This window comes from Desmodus rotundus, chromosome 10 (genome assembly GCF_022682495.2).
Source record: "Desmodus rotundus isolate HL8 chromosome 10, HLdesRot8A.1, whole genome shotgun sequence".
NCBI classification, from domain to species: Eukaryota; Metazoa; Chordata; class Mammalia; order Chiroptera; family Phyllostomidae; genus Desmodus; species Desmodus rotundus.
Window position 1 is genome coordinate 101,207,740 of NC_071396.1, and position 18,655 is coordinate 101,226,394.

General features: G+C 39.9%; 1 protein-coding gene across 3 annotated transcripts in view; it reads left to right on the forward strand.

Annotated features, from left to right (window-relative positions):
* WDR7 (WD repeat domain 7) overlaps nucleotides 1-18,655 on the forward strand; it is a 287,924-nt gene that overhangs the window by 42,886 nt on the left and 226,383 nt on the right. For all 3 annotated transcript variants that reach the window (XM_024580302.4, XM_024580299.4, XM_024580301.4), the window contains exons 13-14: nucleotides 6,141-6,336; nucleotides 12,810-13,024. In XM_024580302.4, the coding sequence (XP_024436070.2) occupies nucleotides 6,141-6,336; nucleotides 12,810-13,024 (411 nt within the window). The remainder of the gene's footprint in view (nucleotides 1-6,140; nucleotides 6,337-12,809; nucleotides 13,025-18,655) is intronic.

Consider the following 18,655-nt stretch of genomic DNA (forward strand, 5'->3'; position numbering starts at 1 on the left):
TAGGCTCTTGTTTTCCCTTTATGTAGGATATTTAAAAGTGATGAATGATACATCTTAAATGCACATTTACGTTCTGGGAAGCACAAATGATGCTGAGAGAGGAGTGGGACTGATTTATGAGTGAAGGAGTCGGTCGTGTATAGCTCGTCCCACGATGGACACACTTAAAACGAGAGACAGGAGTTAGTGTCCAGATATTTAAAGAATATTCAGATAAAGAGAGAAATTGTTTTGGGCATCTGAGAGATTGCTTCTGAAATGGTATGGAGGTAAAGAGTAATTTAGGTTAGCAAACAAATTAGCAAAACCAGACAAAAATACAATCTACATTGGGAACCGTTGGAAAGCAAACCATCTCCCCAGAGAGCTAGCGGACGGGATAAACTAGCTGTCTCTAATTTCTGTAATTCATGGCAGACGCTTAGGAGCAGGTTGCATAAGAGGTTTCTGGGAATGGCTGGAAATGAGGTCTTGTAAAACGCTAAGGTCAGGCTGTGTGACCTAGGTGGTGTATTCCGACTCCGTCAGCTTCTCCGATAGCTCGTGGCATCCTGCTGCTCAGCACTGATGTTCGGCGAAGATTATTTACTGGCAACTTCAGCGAGGCTCCGTTTGGTTTAGAATCAGAATTCTTTGAAAAATAATTAACCTTGGAATAAACTGGTTTTGGTCCAGTATCTTCCTCCCTTTCATTTTACTATTTCCATCTAAATAAAAAAGTAGTTTTTACTTGGTTGAATATTCTGTTGCTTATTGTCAGCCTTTGCTTTTAATTGGCTTTTGAGTTGATGCATATTGCTTCCAGGGCAGAATTAATAGTGTTGGGACCTGAATTTGGGTAATTTTCACCTATAAAGTGCCAGCCAAGTTGGTAGGGTGCTTGGCCCATGCTGTACAAGTTCTGTGCCATGACAGTAAAAAAAATTTAAGTGGCATTTTTGTGCCAGCTGATGCCAGTGGTTTCTGAAGTGCAGTATGTGAGACAGTTAATGGGGGTATGGGCATAAATTATTAGAGCTTTTATTTATGTCATTTTTTTAAACATTAAACAATTTAGCTTCTGAACACCTGCTAGATGGAAGGACGTCGGTGCCTCACTTGTTTCATACATCAAGTGGGCACGTGTCACCTTGGGGGAAGAGCAGGCCTGCCACCTCAAGAGCAGTGACAGCTTGTTCTTGTGGGGTGTGCTCCTAGTTAAAATGTGTGTGCTTCAGGGACCTGCAGATTGTATCGTCTAATTCTCAACCCAGGGCAGAGAAAATGAAGATGGAAGGTATCTCCAGTGAAAGTTAAATCTTTTCATTAGCCACATTATGGGGTTCAGACAATGGTCATTTGATCAATCTGGCAGGAAGGCATCCAAAAAATCATAATTATATAAAATATGTATTTACACCTACTACCACAACCAACCCTTTTTAAAGATACATTATTGTATTTGGAGGTATTGATTAATGCTAATATGAAGTTGGTAAAGTTGTTAGCAAGACATTTATGAAAATGCTTCATTTCATCTTAAATTTGTTCATTTAAACTCTGAGGTATCCTTTTAAAATATATAATTTTTGTTCATGTTTTATAGTATACATGATTTATTAGCATACTACATATGTAATTTACAAATATACATACAGTGGGAATACATTGCAAAGCTTTTTAATGAATGGGTGTGTGATAAAAAAGTTTGGACCATAAATGCTTTTCAAATAATTTAAAGATACGAGATTCACATTATTTAGTTGTTTTATTATTTTAAGTATACAATTTAAATGTGTTACACATTGTTTTGTTATAATGCCCTGATGTTAAATAATGTTTTCCAGTTGAAATGAAAAGAAATGAAATACAATGAAATTAATCAAATTATAGAATCATTCATTGTCAGTGAAGAAAATGTTCAATAGCCAAGATCTTTGGAATATAATAATAGTAATAATAATAATAATAATAATAATTCCACTCATTTGTGGGGAAGCTGGGTTTAAATCCAAGAGAGATAGGAGTTATAAAATATTCTTTAAGAAGTGCTTCTTTAGTAATTTTGAGTACAGATAAGAAGAAACCAAGTTAATTGTGTTTTAGCAAACCTTTTAAGTGCCTTCATTTAACAGATAGCTCAGAATTATTTATCATTACTCTGTCCATTGTTGAATTAAAATTAATACCAAAGTGGTGCTTGAGAATGGTCTTTTTCCATCTTACATTTAAATAGGCTAGACATTTGCTTTGTTTATACCATTAATTTGTTTTCACACAGCCTGCAAAGGTAACCATCAACTCAGAATTAATTAGTAGAATCAAAATTAATGAGGTTTTATTATACCGGGCCATTTCCACTGTAGCCAGTTTTTTTCACACGGTCTGGACTAGCGTTTTCTTCAAAGAAGAAAAATTAGATTTATTTTAATCCATATTTAAAAAGCAGAGAGCCATCCTTCCTTGTGAGTTAAGTACCTCTAATAACTATGCTTTCTTGGGCTTAGTAATATTGATTTTTTTTTGTTTTCAGTTTTGATTATTTTGGCTATTTCCAGACTGTTGCCTATTACAGTAAAGCCAGAGTTAACTCTTCAGGTGCTTATTTTCATTTACAGGGACAATATATCATTTTTATTTTGGATCATTTTTTTGTGGATAGATTATGTCATTTGCCAGTTTTCATCATCATTGCATTATATGAAAGAACAGGGCTATTCTTTACAACATATTTATGTAAATATACGTGTTACAGAGAATCCTTCATGTGCGAACAAAAAGCTAGACTTTTTGGAACTGCAGTTCTTTGTTTCCCTTCGGAAAATTGCATCTACTTATTAAAGCCGATCCTATGATACTATTTAATATTTGGTGTAATGTCCTTAATATTTGCTGCTAAAGTGATAATGTGAAGCTTTTAAATCTTTTTATGAGGATGGATTGTGTCTTCTTGAATTTTTAAAATTGTCTATGTGCATATACGTGGGGAGGGTGTAAGTTTTGACAGTGAACTTATAGGAGTTGATACAGAAGGTCAAGTTTCTCATAGGAATGGGGAAACCTTATCTGTTTGTTATCTGTTTGTTTAATGTCTGCAGTTATAAACTACAGTGAGAGAGATTTGTCAGTTTTCTGCGATCTCAGTGTTTCAATCTACCAATAGATAATAATTTGAGGGACACTGAACACAGTAAAGAATATGGGTAAAAGTCACCTTTTTTTTAAAAAAAAAAAGGACAAACAAACTTCACCCTGACTCATGCCTCGTTTTCCCTACTCACTGAAAAGGAACGACAAGAGAGTAATGAACATGAATGAAATGACAGTGGACTTGGGGCTAGCAAGCAGGCTCGTTTAGGAGGATGGCTTCAACTAAGAATTAGCTCACTTTAAAGAAGATTTTGGAGAGTTTGAGTCTAAGTAGCGGAATAAAAGATAGTGGTGGGTATTGTGCATGCTGGGGCAGATCAGTGCTCGGTTGAAGTGTGTGAACAGATGAAAAAGGAATGCTGTTTAGGAATTACTCGCTTTAATTTTTTATTTTACAATTTCAGTTGACGTACTGTGTTGTATGGTTTCTCGTGCACAACACAGTGATGAGACATTTGGGTAACTAATGTAGCGATCACTCTGGTAAGTTTAGAGCCCAGGGCTGTCGGAAGTATTCTTTCAGTTGGTCACACACAAAGAGAAAGATCGCTGTTAGATTTCTGTTTCCTCTGATGAAAGAAATACATTAAATGACCACTTTTTGGCAGATTAGTGTTGCAAAATTGGAAATAGTAGTTAACCATTAATGTGGCATATCGTCCCTTTTTGTAAGTTGAATGATGGATATACTTGATAAATACAAAGCCAGCACTGGTGGTAATCTGTAGAAATGCAAAGCATCCATTGTATTATCTTGGGTTAGCAATGCATGTTGGGTGAAACTCACAAATATTTTATGTAGTGTGAAATAACTGAAAATAAAGGCGTGTGTTATTATGGTATGTATTTTACCCTGCTTTACTCTAACATTGCCTATATTTAAATGAATTTGTTGTAGTTTGTCACTTTATTTTGATTTATTACTTAATTTTAAAGCTAATATTCGTGTGCCGTAAGTCACCTACCCCCCCATTCTTTAATACATCTTTTTAAAGACAGAAATCATGTTATGTGTCTTAATGGAATGCTTATTGGTAAATATGAACTAAGTAAGCTTAACAAACGCTTGTTTAAGAAACTTCTAGATGATGTTTTAATAAAGGTTTATAACATGATCTTTCTGAACTTAGTTTTAACTTTTAAAATCAGTAAACACCTGCTATGTTTCTTATAGCATTTAAAACATTCATAAAACAAAAAGTACAAATAAAGCAAACACGGAACAAAAAACTAAAATACCTAAATTTAAGAAAAAGTTAATAGGTAAATCTTAATATCTTTGTTTTATTAATGTTTTGCTTCATTCAAAAATTGATGTTAGGTTGTTTAAAAAAAGAAACATTATTCGGTAGGATTAAAAATAAAGCCAACCATGGTGGAAAAAATGAGAAGAAAGGAGAGAGGAGACCACTGAGACTCCACATGCAGAAATGTATGTCCGAGATCTTGTGCTGCTGTGGATAGAAAATTGAGACCTGAGTAGCCAAAACATAAAAGGAACTAGGCATAGCAGTTTTCCCCAAAGTGTGTTCTTCAAAAACTAGGTCTTGCCCTGGCCTGTGTGGCTCAGTAGGTTGGGCATCGTCCTGCAAACCAAAAGGTCCCTGGTTCGATTCCCGGTCAGGGCACATGCCTGGTTTGGGGCTTGTCCCCAGTTGGGGTGTGTGAAACAGGCAACTGATCGATGTTTCTCTCTCACATCAATGTTTCTCTCTCTCTCTCTCTTCCTCCTTTCTCTTCTCTCTGGAATCAATAAAAAGAAAATGAAAAAAATAAAAAGAAAACCTAGTTCTTATAAGATTACCATAGTCACATAAACCTGGAGGTGAGTGATAGTGTGTCGTTCTTGTACAGATAATTATATGCACACCCGCATGTTAAAGGCTCTTGGAAGTTCTGTGGATAAAAACAATCGTAACTTGTGTTTCCCACTGTACATTTGGCCACCTCCTCCCTTTAAAAAAAAAAATGCTGTCTGTCAGCATTTCTCAGTGAGCCATTCTCCAGCTGAGAGAGAACAGGCTGTTCTGCTTAGGGGTTTGAGAGGCTTCCCCTTTGGGTGCCATAGAAGAGGTAGTGTATTTGTAGAGCAGTGGGCCTCTTCCTCAATAAATAGCCACAATATATACAATTACGAGTTTTAAGGCAGCTGTTTTCATACGGTTTCACCTTAGTATGAACTAAAAGCATAATCTCATAAGTCACCAGAAAAGTTAAGTTTTAAATTGCTTATCAATTGTCTCAAAAAGTGAAAGACTTTAATGTTTAATTTTTCCAGGTCGTGGGTTCTGTTTTCTGTTGCTAGTGGAAAATCTTTACCACCTTTGTTCAATTATTTATATTTCATCTTGTTCTACAAAGGCATTGAAGGGCCCAAACTAGAGACGAGCGGAAAAGGAATAGCGGAATGTTTTAATTGGCCATTGTGTGTGGGGGAGGCGGTGCACAGGCTGACATTATAGACAGAAGCCGTGAAGCCTGTCTGCAGATAATACAGAATATCTGCGCTCCTTCAGGAACGATTGTGGCAGAGGGACTGCGAGGGCATTGTTTTTGAGCAAAGGAGTAGGGAAGGGCCTGGCTCTAAATGACAGTCGCAAACAGAAAGAAGCGCCGGGGAAAGCAGCCCCGGCAGCTAACAAAGGCAAGTTCATACTGTGGAAAGAGAACACATAACAACAGATCAATTTTTCCCCCCCAGCTTTGCCTGCTCATATATAGCAATCATTTTAGTAAGGTCAGCTTCACACTTAACAGCAGATTTTCCAAAGCGTCTTTCCCACCGGTAATCTAGGATTAATTTAGTTTTTTTTCTTGAGGGTTGTGATGATTGAACCGGGTGTTTTACGTGTAATATGAAGGAACGTGTTTTCAACACAACCAGATGTTGTGGTTGGTTTTCAGGAGTAGTGACTGTGCACTTAATTTTGGTTTCAGTTGTGGAGGGAGGGTAGGATCCCTTTTATCCGGAACTGAATCTAAATTTAATTAAGGTTAATTCTGCTTTTCAGGCAAGAGTGCAGCACTGCGTCTGCTCCGTGGCCAGTGACCACTCAGTAGGACTCCTGAGTCTACGAGAGAGAAAGTGCATTATGCTGGCATCTCGTCATCTTTTCCCCATTCAAGTGATCAAGTGGAGGCCCCCTGACGACTACCTGGTGGTGGGGTGTTCGGACGGCTCCGTGTACGTCTGGCAGATGGACACTGGTAAGAGCGAGCGATACGAGAGAGACTCGAACACTAAGTGTGTCCATTTGATTTCCTAGGAATTAAACATCTCTTACATGAGGGAAAAGCCCTGAAATGCCACAAGATGGCTACTTTTATTTTTGATCGCTGCTTTTTCTAAGTGTTGTGCTGCGCTAAGTACGTGGGGCTGGCCAGTCTTTAAAGGGGTGTAATTGAAAACTCTATACATACCTATTAGGACAGACATACAGATAATAGACCAAAAAAAAAAAAATCAGTGATTCTATGTAATTCATGCAGCAAAATGGGAGCAAGATGAAGAAACCATTTTTGTCTCAGATCTGGAAACAGTGGAAGAAAGAGAAAACCCTCTTTTATTTGAATAGCAGAAAATCAATACTGGGCAGTTAATAGTAGGAGGTGATTGAAATGAAAGTTTTAAGTTCTAGAGAGAGCATTTAAAGTTTCAGGTTCACAGATGTTATGTATAGGGCATAATATAGAACAAGCGCTGCTCAGCTTAGAAGTACAGGCAGCGATATATCACGTTAAACATAGTATCTCCTTGTCCCTGGAGGTCTTTAAGTATGCACCTAAATGTGTTTATTAGTTTAAGCTTTTAAAAACACATTTTAGCCTACTTAAGTAATCACATGCCAGTGGCTAAAACCTCTTTCCTAGTTGTACTGTATAATATTTCTACTAAATGTTTTTCCTTCACTTCATCTTACTCGTTCGTTTGTTTGAAACAGGTCTTTTTGAAATCACAGCATATACACATTTCCGCCTGCGCTGTGGTGCAGTCGGAGTTCTCTTAACTTTTGCTGGAACAGAGGGCCGTAGGCTCGGCGACCTTTTCCTTCAGGGTTCTCCCTTTAACTGCCAGAGCGAAGGCAGCCTTGACAAGATGGAGTCTTCTTGGGGGTGTCAAGAGGCTTTTGCATGTATCTTTCCTTTCTGTTGTCTGATCGTGTAGGAGATTCATACCTTTTGTCAAATTTTAGAGACAAAACAGTATTAGAGAAGATGAACCCAGATTGCATTGCTGAGTGGTAAACACTAACATTTTGGCATGTTTCTTCCTCGTCGTATTTCTGTGCGTTTTGAAGCCAGAACTGCCGTCGTACGACATACACAGTTTTGAGTGCATGAAAAGCATACTTCAGTGTCTTTTGGCTACATCCTGTATGTTGCGCAGCACAGTTTTGGGTTTGCTGACTTGGTCCACCCCTCCAACTAACTACACCGAGTTTGCCTCTGCCTGCGGAGTTAGAGGCAAAGGTTTGAGTTTGAGTTTAGAATTGAGCACTCGCCGGCACTGTGACCTGCAAGTCCTTAGACTTCTGTCCCTCAACTTCATCTGTAAAATGAAGACAAGAAGGGTTCCTATTTTATAATGTTGCTGGGAGAATAAAACGTCACAATATCCACCTGTGGTGCAGTACACATAACGTGTGTGTGCTTGTGTTCATGTGAGTTTCTCTGTGTGCACATGCAGGTGTGTTACTAAAACACACTGCTTAACTTGTTACATCGTTGAACTTGGGAAGGTATGACCTTTAGAATTATATTCTTTGGAAATTAATACGGAATAAAGTTCTTATAGCAAGAATGACATGCATAAAATGCTCTTTTGAAATACTAAAAATATTAATTAACAATTGTTATATCTTAAATACAAAAGCATGGTAAACTTGTCTAGGACTTCTAAAAATGAAATAAATATGATGAAGGAAGGTAGTATTTATAATTTTCCTGAGTTTTTTCAGACGTATGCCTAAGTAATGATACTTGAATATTTCAGATACTTTAAATTTTATATTCCTTACTAAAGACAAAGTTACTTTTCTAGGAATTTCCCTAGAAGGAAATGACCAATGACCCCTGTGGGCATGCTGGAGGATGTTATTCCTATAATTAGCTTAGTATAATTAAGCCCATTTTAGATTACACAGTATATAATATTGAAAACTCAGAATTCTGACCTTCAGGAGGATTTTTGGTAAACTGTTAGTCAATAGGACTGTTAAATTGCGATAACAAGGGAGAAGCAGCATTTATTTTGGGTACTAACCACGATAGGGAGTGTGAACTCTCTCTCTCCCTTCTTGCTGTCCAGGCTTTAACTAGTGATGTGAAGGCCTCCAGGGAGGCAGTCAGACCCATCCGGGAGGTATCGCCATCATTTATTTATTAAACTTATTTATTTATTAAATAAATAAAGAATGAAGCTAAATAAATCAGTTTCAGCCCAAGTTTGATGTATGAAATGTATTAAAACTCTGAGGAGGTGCTTTATCCCTCTTCTGCGTGTCCTGGGAACGCATTTTTACAGACGGAGCCGTGCTGCCCTGAAACTGCGCCTGCACAGTGTGTAATTTTCTGTTCGCTGTTGAATTGTACCGGTGTTTCTACCTTGTAAGCACTTAAAAATGTATTTTCTGGTGTGGCTCAGTGGATCGAGCACCTGGCTGGTGTGGCTCAGTGGATTGAGCACCGGCCTGCGAACCGAAGGGTCACTGGTTTGATTCCCAGTCAGGGCACAGGCCTGGGTTGTGGGACAGGTCCCCAGTAGGGGGCGCACGACAGGCAACCACACATTGGTGTTTCTCTCCCTCTCTTTCTCCCTCCCTTCCTTCTCTCTAAAAATAAATAAAATCTTTAAAAATTTATTTTCTTTATACTTTTATGTAGCACTTTCTTTTCATTGTTTTCCCCTTAAGATGGGTAGTTTTATCTCCAGTATTTACTTCCTAATGAAATGAGTTTGGAGCTCGTCATGTAAAACTTAAGTAGAGAGAGGGAAGTCCAGAATCTTTTGTTCCTTTATGTGTCATCTTTATTAAATGCAAGAGTGATGTGGATGCCATGGCAGTTGTTCTTCTGTCATATGTCTGTGTAATTAGAAGATGAATCACACAGCAAGCCGCAGGGTGTGGCCAGATGAAACTCCGCTCCCACTTAGGAACTCACTGAAGGTGGGCCACTGCCTCCACCCAGAGCTGTTCTGTGCTTCAGCCACATCTCACCTGTCCTGTTCCCCGTAAGCATGCCTTGTCCTTCTTCCCACAGGTCTTTGCCAAGGTCAGAATCCCGTCTGTTTGGGACACTGTGGCATGCTTTAAGTAATGACTGATGTTACAAGATGTTCTTTTTATCTGAACAGTACCAAGCCTAACAGCATTCGCATCTGCCCATTTTTATCATCTTCACTGGGTAACGAAAGGGATTTTCACATCATAAGCCTCTTTCTGTGAGGACAGTTGTTAGGTGTTTCTGTACAAATGCAAACACCAGGAGTGCTTGCCGAATATTAGTACAAGTTAGTGTATGAAGTCTTGTCAGTTTACTTCATTCTGCTACCATTTTTTAAAATGTATTCTCTGTCCCTCCAGGTTTTTGAAAATATTTCCGTTTTTGCATTTATTTCATTAATATGCATTTGTTCGTCTTTTTAAACTTTATTATGTAAATAACATGTAGCACAGAGTTATGAATTAATATATGTTTATTTCTATTTAAAAGGGCATATAAGGCATGGATAACCAAAAACATTAAAAAATGATACTTTTTGAAAATCTTGGTAAAACCAAGTATAATCAGAGAGATGTGTTCCCCCCTCTGGATGACTCACTCTGGAATATTGAAGGAAGAAGTTGTTAGAGTAGAAATACGACTGTCTTCACTACCTCTACCCTCCCCTTACGAGCCTTCTGTGCAATTAATTACTAAGCCCTTCCCATTAGGTACCCTGCCCTCCCTCCTTTCTTTCCAGTGTATCATTAACTTAGCATAGGTGTGAAAAAATAGAGCCCTATCTTTATTGGTTTCTTTGTCTTCTGTTTCTTCTTCTTTTTTTAAAATAGTATTTTCTTTTTAAAAAATAATATTATATTTATTTATATTTAGAGAGGGGGAGGGAAAGAGAAAGGGGGGAGTGAAACATCAGTGTGTGGTTACCTCTCGCTCGCCCCCTACTGGGGACCTGGCCTGCAACCCAGGCCTGTGCCCTGACTGGGAATCAAACTGGTGACCTTTTGCTTCGAAGTCTGGTGCTCAATCCACTGAGCCACACCAGCCAGGGCTATTTTTTCTCCTAACCCATCCTTACACTACTGGCAAATCAATTTTAGGAAGTAAAAAAACAACACTTGGTTTATGCCACTGTCTTAAATGGGTAAGAAAAACCCCATAATTTTAGGTCACATAGCCTTTAAGAGAAGGTCCTCTACGGTGTGGTACCCTCCTACCTTTGTCTTTATCTCCTGCTATTCATGTACACAGACCACATTCTCTGTGTAAAGAATAATTCTGGTCCAGAATGATGGGGCCGCTCTCGGCCACTTCCTGTCTTTTATACCATCTGTGCTGTTGCTCGTGGGTTTTACTCATTGGGAACATTGCTCGTTCTATTTGCATATTTCTTTAAGTAGTGTATTAGACTTTAAGGAAATTTGAATAGTAAAAACAAAATCTTACATATTTACCCTTGTAGTTTTCATTCCTGTTGCCTAATATTAAATATTTCTTGTAGTGTAGGTCTATGAGTGATGAATTCTTTCAGCTTCTGGATGATTGAAGAACTATTTCACCTTAATTTTTAAGGTTTTTTTCTGAGTATAGAATTCTAGGTTGACATTTTTTTTCCTTTATACTCTGTCTCTTGTATTATTTCCAATGAGAAATCTCCCTTATTTTTTTTCTCTTTGTATGTGTTGTGTCTGTTTTTTTCCTAGTTGCTTTAAAGTTTTTTCCCTTATTTTGGTTTTGAGCATTTTGATTGTAGTTTTATTCGTATTTCTTGTGTGTAGGGTCATTGAACCTGTATACTAATGATAGATATTTACTTTTTAAAATTTTTAAAATTTACAAATAAGGTAATCAGTAAATATGTCTGTGTGTAGTTTGTATACATAATAGGTGTGTGTATATACAAATACACACATATACCTACGTATATATGTGTAGTTATGGTATATACTTACTGATAGCATATATGCAAGTTTATATTATATATGATATGTTTATTTAATATAAATATTAGAATGAGAATTGCTGTGTTAAAGGAAATGTGAATCTTAAATTTAATAGAATTTGTCAAGAAAGAGTTGCTAATTTTCAGTTACACTAAAAGTATTTTACTAGTTTCCTTATACTCTTAAGAATGCTGAATGTCTTATAACAGTAAGACATAAGTGATATTTCATTTTTGCTTCAATTCGGATTTCTTTATTAGTGAGGATGATGTCTTTTCATATGAGTCCCACCCATTTCTATTCTTAATTGTTCACGTCCTTTGAACATTATTGAAATCCCATTAGTGAATACATACTCTCCTCTTCACACATACACAAAAAGTTTCAGGTAACAATTCCTTCTTTTGCTTTGCCTTCCAAAATATATTGATCAACACTCAATAAACTGACTTATGTTAATACCGAAACCACCAAGAATTATTCTAGGAGTACGTGAGCGAGGACAGTGAGTCAGCGTTCAGCATCTTTAAGGAATGGGGGGCAGACCTGCCCGGCATGTGCATAACCATTTAACATTGGGAAGACTACCTGTGTTTGGATGTTTGGGCACCAACTCAAAATCACAGTAAAATTTTTGTATTTTGTTGATATTTAAGTTCTTAGTATTCTCTTTGGTTATTTTTCAAAACTGACTTGTCTTCTTTTAGACTGACTCTGGAGGAATGCTCAGTGAAACCAAATAAACTCCATTATCATTTTATTGTCATTATTATAATCTTCAAAAAGTATATGCAGATCCTTACAATGAGAACCTCCTCTGCCTAACGTGACACCGCGTACTGTACATAACCGAGTCCACAGAAAGGCTGTCTCCTCGTCGGAGACTTTGCATCCTCACTTAGACACGAGATGCGTAGATGGGGATAAATGGAGAGTATGGCCAAGTAAAGAAGCTTTGAAGTGGCTACAAGCTGACGTAGTAGTTACTTTCACAAACACACCGAAGAGCATTTGATTGGGTGTGAAGAATAACAGTCAAGAAGTTTTCAGATAGAATGAGAAGCTATATTTTTTTCCAGTGTTGTGTACTAGAGAAAGAAAAGCTTCAGGAATTGTAGCAACACTTCCTCTTTTTGTTTGGTTTAAGATTGATATACAACTTAGAGGAAGGTAAAGTCATAGAATTTCACGTCTGTAGTAAGAGTAATGGTGTGGATTGATCAAGGAGGCCATTTTGGAGGTAGAAAGAAAGGAGAAAAGCCTAGGGGAAGTCGTTAAAATCTTGGCCCTGAACTTGACTTTGTTGAGGCGTTGTGGTAGGGTCCTTACGTGAGAGGAAATGATACAGGTGACGCTACATGGGAGATCGTTAGAGGAAGGAAGTTCAAGAAGATGTTTCTGGGAGACACCGTTAAAACATATTCCCACTTAAAAAATGTCCTTGCACTTACTGTCACAAGCCATTTAACATTTTATGGTGCGTGTAATATTCGCGAACATACATTTGCCTTGCAGGTGCCTTGGATCGTTGCGTGATGGGCATCACAGCCGTAGAGATACTGAATGCTTGTGATGAAGCCGCCCCTGTAGCGGCGGACTCGCTCAGCCACCCCGCAGTCAACCTCAAACAAGCTATGACGAGACGCAGTCTCGCTGCTCTGAAGAATGTGGCCCATCATAAGCTGCAGACCCTGGCCACGAACCTCCTGGCTTCTGAGGCATCCGACAAAGTGAGTTTTGTACGTGGGCTCGTGTGTATTCCCCTTTTCACTTTGGTTGGTGACATAGCTTTGTCGTGTCCTAGGGAATAATTTTGGCAGATGACACCGGCGGAAAGTCAGCTTCTCATTGTTATTTAGGTTTGGCCCGTGTAAGTATTATAAGTATTTGGCATTTTGAAAAAGGAAATTATATTCTAACCGTTAAACATCTTTTAACAGGATTGCTACTGAATTAAGTGACTTCAGTTCCTGAAGTGAGAGCAAGTTTTTTACACATGATCTGTCTTTTTGACTTTCTGACAGCTTTCCTTTTGAGAAAGATTGAGCACTGGCTAATGTCTCCAGGAGAAAAACATGTTAATTTAGGTACAATTAAGATGCCTGTAATTGTGGTCCATCAACTGGTTTTACAAGCAGGTTCTGATTTTAGTAAAATGGGGCCATTATAAGGATTGACGAGTGTGTCGGAGACTCGGTCTGGTGGACCTGTACCCAGGCTGGTGTTTGTACTGAGACCTGAGCCCGGTCATACGTTCCTTGCTGGCACTTAAAACCCACGCATCTGTTTCTTTTTTCCGTTAAACGAACATTAGCGTACTGAAAGAACAAACCATCCCAGTTCATTAATTGGTTGCTCATCTTTAGTTTTGTAGGGGCTAGCCACTATTTGGTCTGTGGCGTTTGTATTCTGTGGTATAATTAGAACCAGTTTGTCTCTGGTGATGGGTAAAGGAAACGTAGAGCCAATCCCCGTATTTCACAAGTCACTACTGAAAACTCCCATTTCCATCCAAGTGTTCATTAGAGTTACTTTTATTTGCATTCCCTCATATTCCTAATTCCTGTTTTTTAATGAATAAAGAGTGGGGAGGTCGAAACGCTCATCTGCAAGCTTGGGAATCTGCCCGCGAATTAGTGAGCGCTGCTGGCACGTGACGCGCGACGGGCAGCCCCCTGACCCCCGTTCCCCAGTAACTGGCAGTAACACTTGGTCATTCCGTTCTTCCCACAGACGTAAATGTTTTATTGGCTTCGCTATATTGCATGTCTCGTAGATTGGAATGATGAAATCCTTCTGTGTTTCTTTCCATGCCTTCGGTCCCGTGCTCTGAAGTTTGAGTAGAAATCACAGGCTAAATTCTCCATGCCTGTAGTTTGTTCCAAGAGATCATGTAAATGTCCCTAGGAATTCAGTGTTCATAGCACATTTTATGTCTGTATAATTTTAATTTTGAGAAAATGTATGAAACAGTATATTTAAGGGCAAGCATATTTGATAAGTAATTTCCAAATATATCCTTTTTCCGGTTGGTATCCCTTAGAAGTAAGCTATTTGAAAAATAACCATGTAACTGGAAAATTACAGACAGAGAAGTGGTGTGGCAACGTTTAGGAATGACTTTTGTAAGTGGTCACGGTCCATTATGTGATTTTTACAGTCTTGTTTGTCCCTGTTTTAATAGCGTATTTTATAGTGCAATTAGTGATAAAAGCACCAGATATCAGAGGCACTACACTTATGTATTGTAAAATATATTGCTTGCAAACCTCCTCAGCCTTGTAGCAGTGGTAATTGTTGCCTGGCCTACAAGGAAAACAATTATAGGAGGGGGAAAAGGCTTAGGAAGCTGAGGCTGCAGGAGGATAATCACTTTATGAAAAATGTATGTTGGCTGGACCATTAGGGATTTCTCTAACTATTTTCTCGTGTTGTTTTTGAGGCTTCTTTGGAGGGGAATATTTAAAGAGCTGTCCTCTGGATGGTTTTCTAACCTCAGGAGAAATAAAACCCACCCAAAGTTAAAAAAAAAAAACCCAGCTAAGAGCTTCTCAGTGCAGGACTTTAGGATATTGGAACCAGTTTTTTCATAGGTCTCGAAGGGAAGTCAGATCTCTACAGGAAGACAGTATAGCAGTATCCTGCTTTGTTCTTATTAGGACATTGTTAGCAATCAGGCTATTAGGAAGTAACGTATATTTCATATTGCTAGCTACGTTTCTTATAGTTTTGCAAACAAAAATAGAGAAATTACTGCCCTATGACTTTTTTCTTTCACTAGAAGGTCCAGAAGATAGTAAGTAGAATTGTCCTTTCTTACGTAATTGAGTCTTTGCAATATCTGTGTATTCGAACCCCTGTGTGTTTCTCTTAGGACGTGTATCTTACCTTCCCTTTTATTTTAATAACTGTGTCCTTACCTGACCCTCCCCACTGAAACCCAGTGCTCTCGCACGCAGGGATTATGATTTATTCATCTCTGTGTGTTCCCATGACATCTAGTAGCAGGTGTGGTGAGCACACATTAAGTTGGATGAGGTGGAACAGGAAGTGTTGTTAGCTTCTGCTCCGGCCTCTTGTCCCCTGTCTTCTCCATTCCCTCGCAGTTGGTTGTCTTGACTGGACAATCAGATTTATCCTTTCACTTGTGTGGAACATGGAGCATTTATTAGTGACTTCTGCCCTCTGTTCAGTTTTGCCTTCTCCTCCTTGGCTTGTTGAGCAGGGTAGTGGGGGCAAGATTCATTCTCCTCCTTGCCATCACTGTATCATCAGCATCCCAACACACCCTGGAGTCACCGCAACTACATCCTCTCCTGTGCTCCCGCTCCTTGTGGCTCTGGACCAGCGTTGCCCAGCCTCGGAACTGTGCTGGCGTTCTGGACTGCACAGTTCTTTGTTGTGGGGGCTGTCCTGTGTCATATGGGATGTCCTCCACCCACTTCATGCCAGTGGCATCTTTTCTTCCGAGTTGTGACAATCAAAACCGTTTTCTTACATTGCCGAGTGCCCCCTGAGGGGCAAAATTTCCTGTGGTTTAAAACCACTGCTTTGGGGGGAAAAGGGTGAGAAGTGGTGGGAGCCTTTGTCTTATATCCTTTCTTCTCCCTTCCCACTCCGCACTCTTGCTTTAATCCCTCTCCTCTCTGAGGGTAGTGGAGCCGTTGTAGCCGGCCTCCCCTCTGTCCCCTGGGGCAGAGATCGCTCTATTGCGCTCTCTTCCTGCTCACACCTGCGTGTTCAGACCTTTCCTAAAACACCTCACTTCGTATGGGGTGTTTCTTTTTCTCTTTAGGTCCCTCTTCCCTGTTAGATTCTGAGCTTCTCGAGGACAGGAGGTGAGTTTCTTGTCTTTTTATTGTCAGTGCTTAATGTAGGATGCGAAGCCTAGGAAGGACCCGAGAAAGTTAGTGTGAAGTTAGCATGGAGGTGTACACTGGGATCATGTTGCATGATCAGCTTGAATGCAAGGCTGAGGACTTAACACAGTGGGTCATGGCACAGTATTGAATAGTCTTTTTTAAAAAATTTCATCAAAGTTAAAAACTTTTACTCATCAAAGACCTCATTAATAAAATGAAAAAGTGAGCCACAGACTGGTAAAGAAAATTAGCAACACATACATCTGATGATTTTGTATCATGAGTATGTAAAAAACTTCAATAAACCAATAATTAAAAGATGAACAACCCAATACTTCAAGTTTTCAAAGAGCATAAATTTACATTTCAGAAAAGAGAATATACCAGTGGCCAATAAGCCCGTGAAAAAACATTCAATATCATCAGACATCTGGAAATCCACATTAAAACCACAATGAAATGTTATTTCCAATCCACTAGAATAACGATTGTATAATTTTTAAAGGATATTTTTGTTAAAAAAAAATAAGTTGCCGTGCCTGACACTTACATACAGGGCACAAAGAGTGGGGTGGGAAATGAATCGTGGGGCTACTGGGATGATCGCGAGCGAGGGAGTGGGGCTGGGCTGGGCTTCGGCGGTGGGGATGTGCAGCGGTGGGGCCTGGGAGCTGTGCTGTGGGCTGAATAAACAGCACTTCGCAAGTGAGCATAACAGGAGTGGAGACACACAGGATGGCTCCAGAGATCCCAGTCTGGTCGAAGGGAGAATGGCGAGCTGCTAACAGAAACAAATGACTCCTGGAACAGGCTGTGAGGTCGATTGTAACAGGAGACCTTTGCCTCTTTTGTGGGGTGTGTGCAGGGGGAGCAGAAACCTCCAAGGACGAAGCGACATGATGGTGAGACAGAGAAGGGTTGGATTTTTCCCCCCTAAATAAATGCCGGAGTACAGAACCTGAATTGGACCACAGTTCATATTTCAGGGTGCCCGCTCTCATCAGACTACTCCAGATTTGATGTCTTCCTTAGTTCTCACTGAAAATTTGTGAGTTAGTTTCTGTTGTCCTCAGATTTGCCAATGATGAGCCTAAAAGACAGTTGGTTAGAGTGAGGATGGCAAACATTTTCTGGAAAGGGCTGCGCAGTAAAAATGTTAGGCTTTGTGGACCGAACAGTCTCGGTGTCTGTGATTCGTCTCTGCCACTGCAGTGTGAGAGCAGCCCTGGACCCCTGTGAGTGAGCGAGTGAGTGAGGAGTGTGACCGGCCCCCAGGGAAACCTGATTTACAGAAATAGGTGATGGGCTGGACTTGGCCGCTGGGACAGGGTTTGCTGACCCCTGCATCAGAAGACGGCATCGTTAGTGTGAAGGGTGTGGGCACAGCTCTCCCCCAGAATAGCCTTTGGTTCAGTTTTGAAAAGCAGGTCAAAGGAGTGGTTAAGAGCCTGGGTGCTGGTGACACTGTGTGCACCTCTGTAACTTGATGCCTGCTTGTGACCTTGGGCAAGTGACCTCCAATAGCCTAGGTCACACACGTAATTGAAAATAAATCTTTGTAAAGGAAACACAAGTTGAGAGTTGACCAGAGAATAAAGTAACAGTGAGACTTGGGGAAAAAAAGAGTTTGGCCTTAGTAATTTGGGAAGTCATTGGTGACTGCTAAGAGGGCTGCTGTGGCACCTGGGTCACAGCTCAGGGTACCACGAGCTGGGAGTGAGTCAGAGGCGAGCTGTTGGTAGAGAGTGTGGAAGAAGTTTGCTTTGGGAGAAAAAACAGAGTCAGAGCTCCAGTGGCTGTAGGGTCAAGAGCAGCCTTTATACTCTGTTTAGGAGCTCACCGGCGTTTTTGTTGGTGGAGGGGCCACTGGCGGAGTCGTGTGAGAGGACGTGGTGCTGAGAACGGAGCTGGAGAATTCACCCTCACCAGCCACAGGTGATGCCAAAAGGGAGCGAGGTGAACAGAACCAATGTTTGCCATCAGAGAGGAGAAAAGCAGGCTGTGATACCTGTTCAAAGGAAGGAAGTATTGTTTTAATCCCTTGAAGGTAGAGTCATCTTTTTTTTTTTTAAATCCTCCATCACACCCAGCATCAGCAGTGTGCTGGATTAGGAGTTAGAAAGTTTGTGAAATGTAAATAATTAGTAAACGGTAGATAACACGTTCTGGTATTTGAAGGATGCGTGAACGAATGTGTTAAGAAGATTGGCTGAGTGTGTCAGGTGATCTTTGGGACCACCTGTCACAAAGTCGTTTCATAAAGCACTTGCTGCAGACACTGGGTCTTGGTGAGCGGATTTGGGGGACGCCAGTGGGGTTTTATTAGCGAAGCAAGACAGCCATTGCTTAGGCCCGGTGCACATCCGTTCCCGGTCGGCACCTTTGCATCTTGGGCATTGTCGTAGCGGTCCGAGTCACCTATTTATATGGAAAAGGCACCAGGTTGAAGAAATTGAAAAATGACCAGGGTGATTTATCTTTTACCTCACCTCTCTGTTG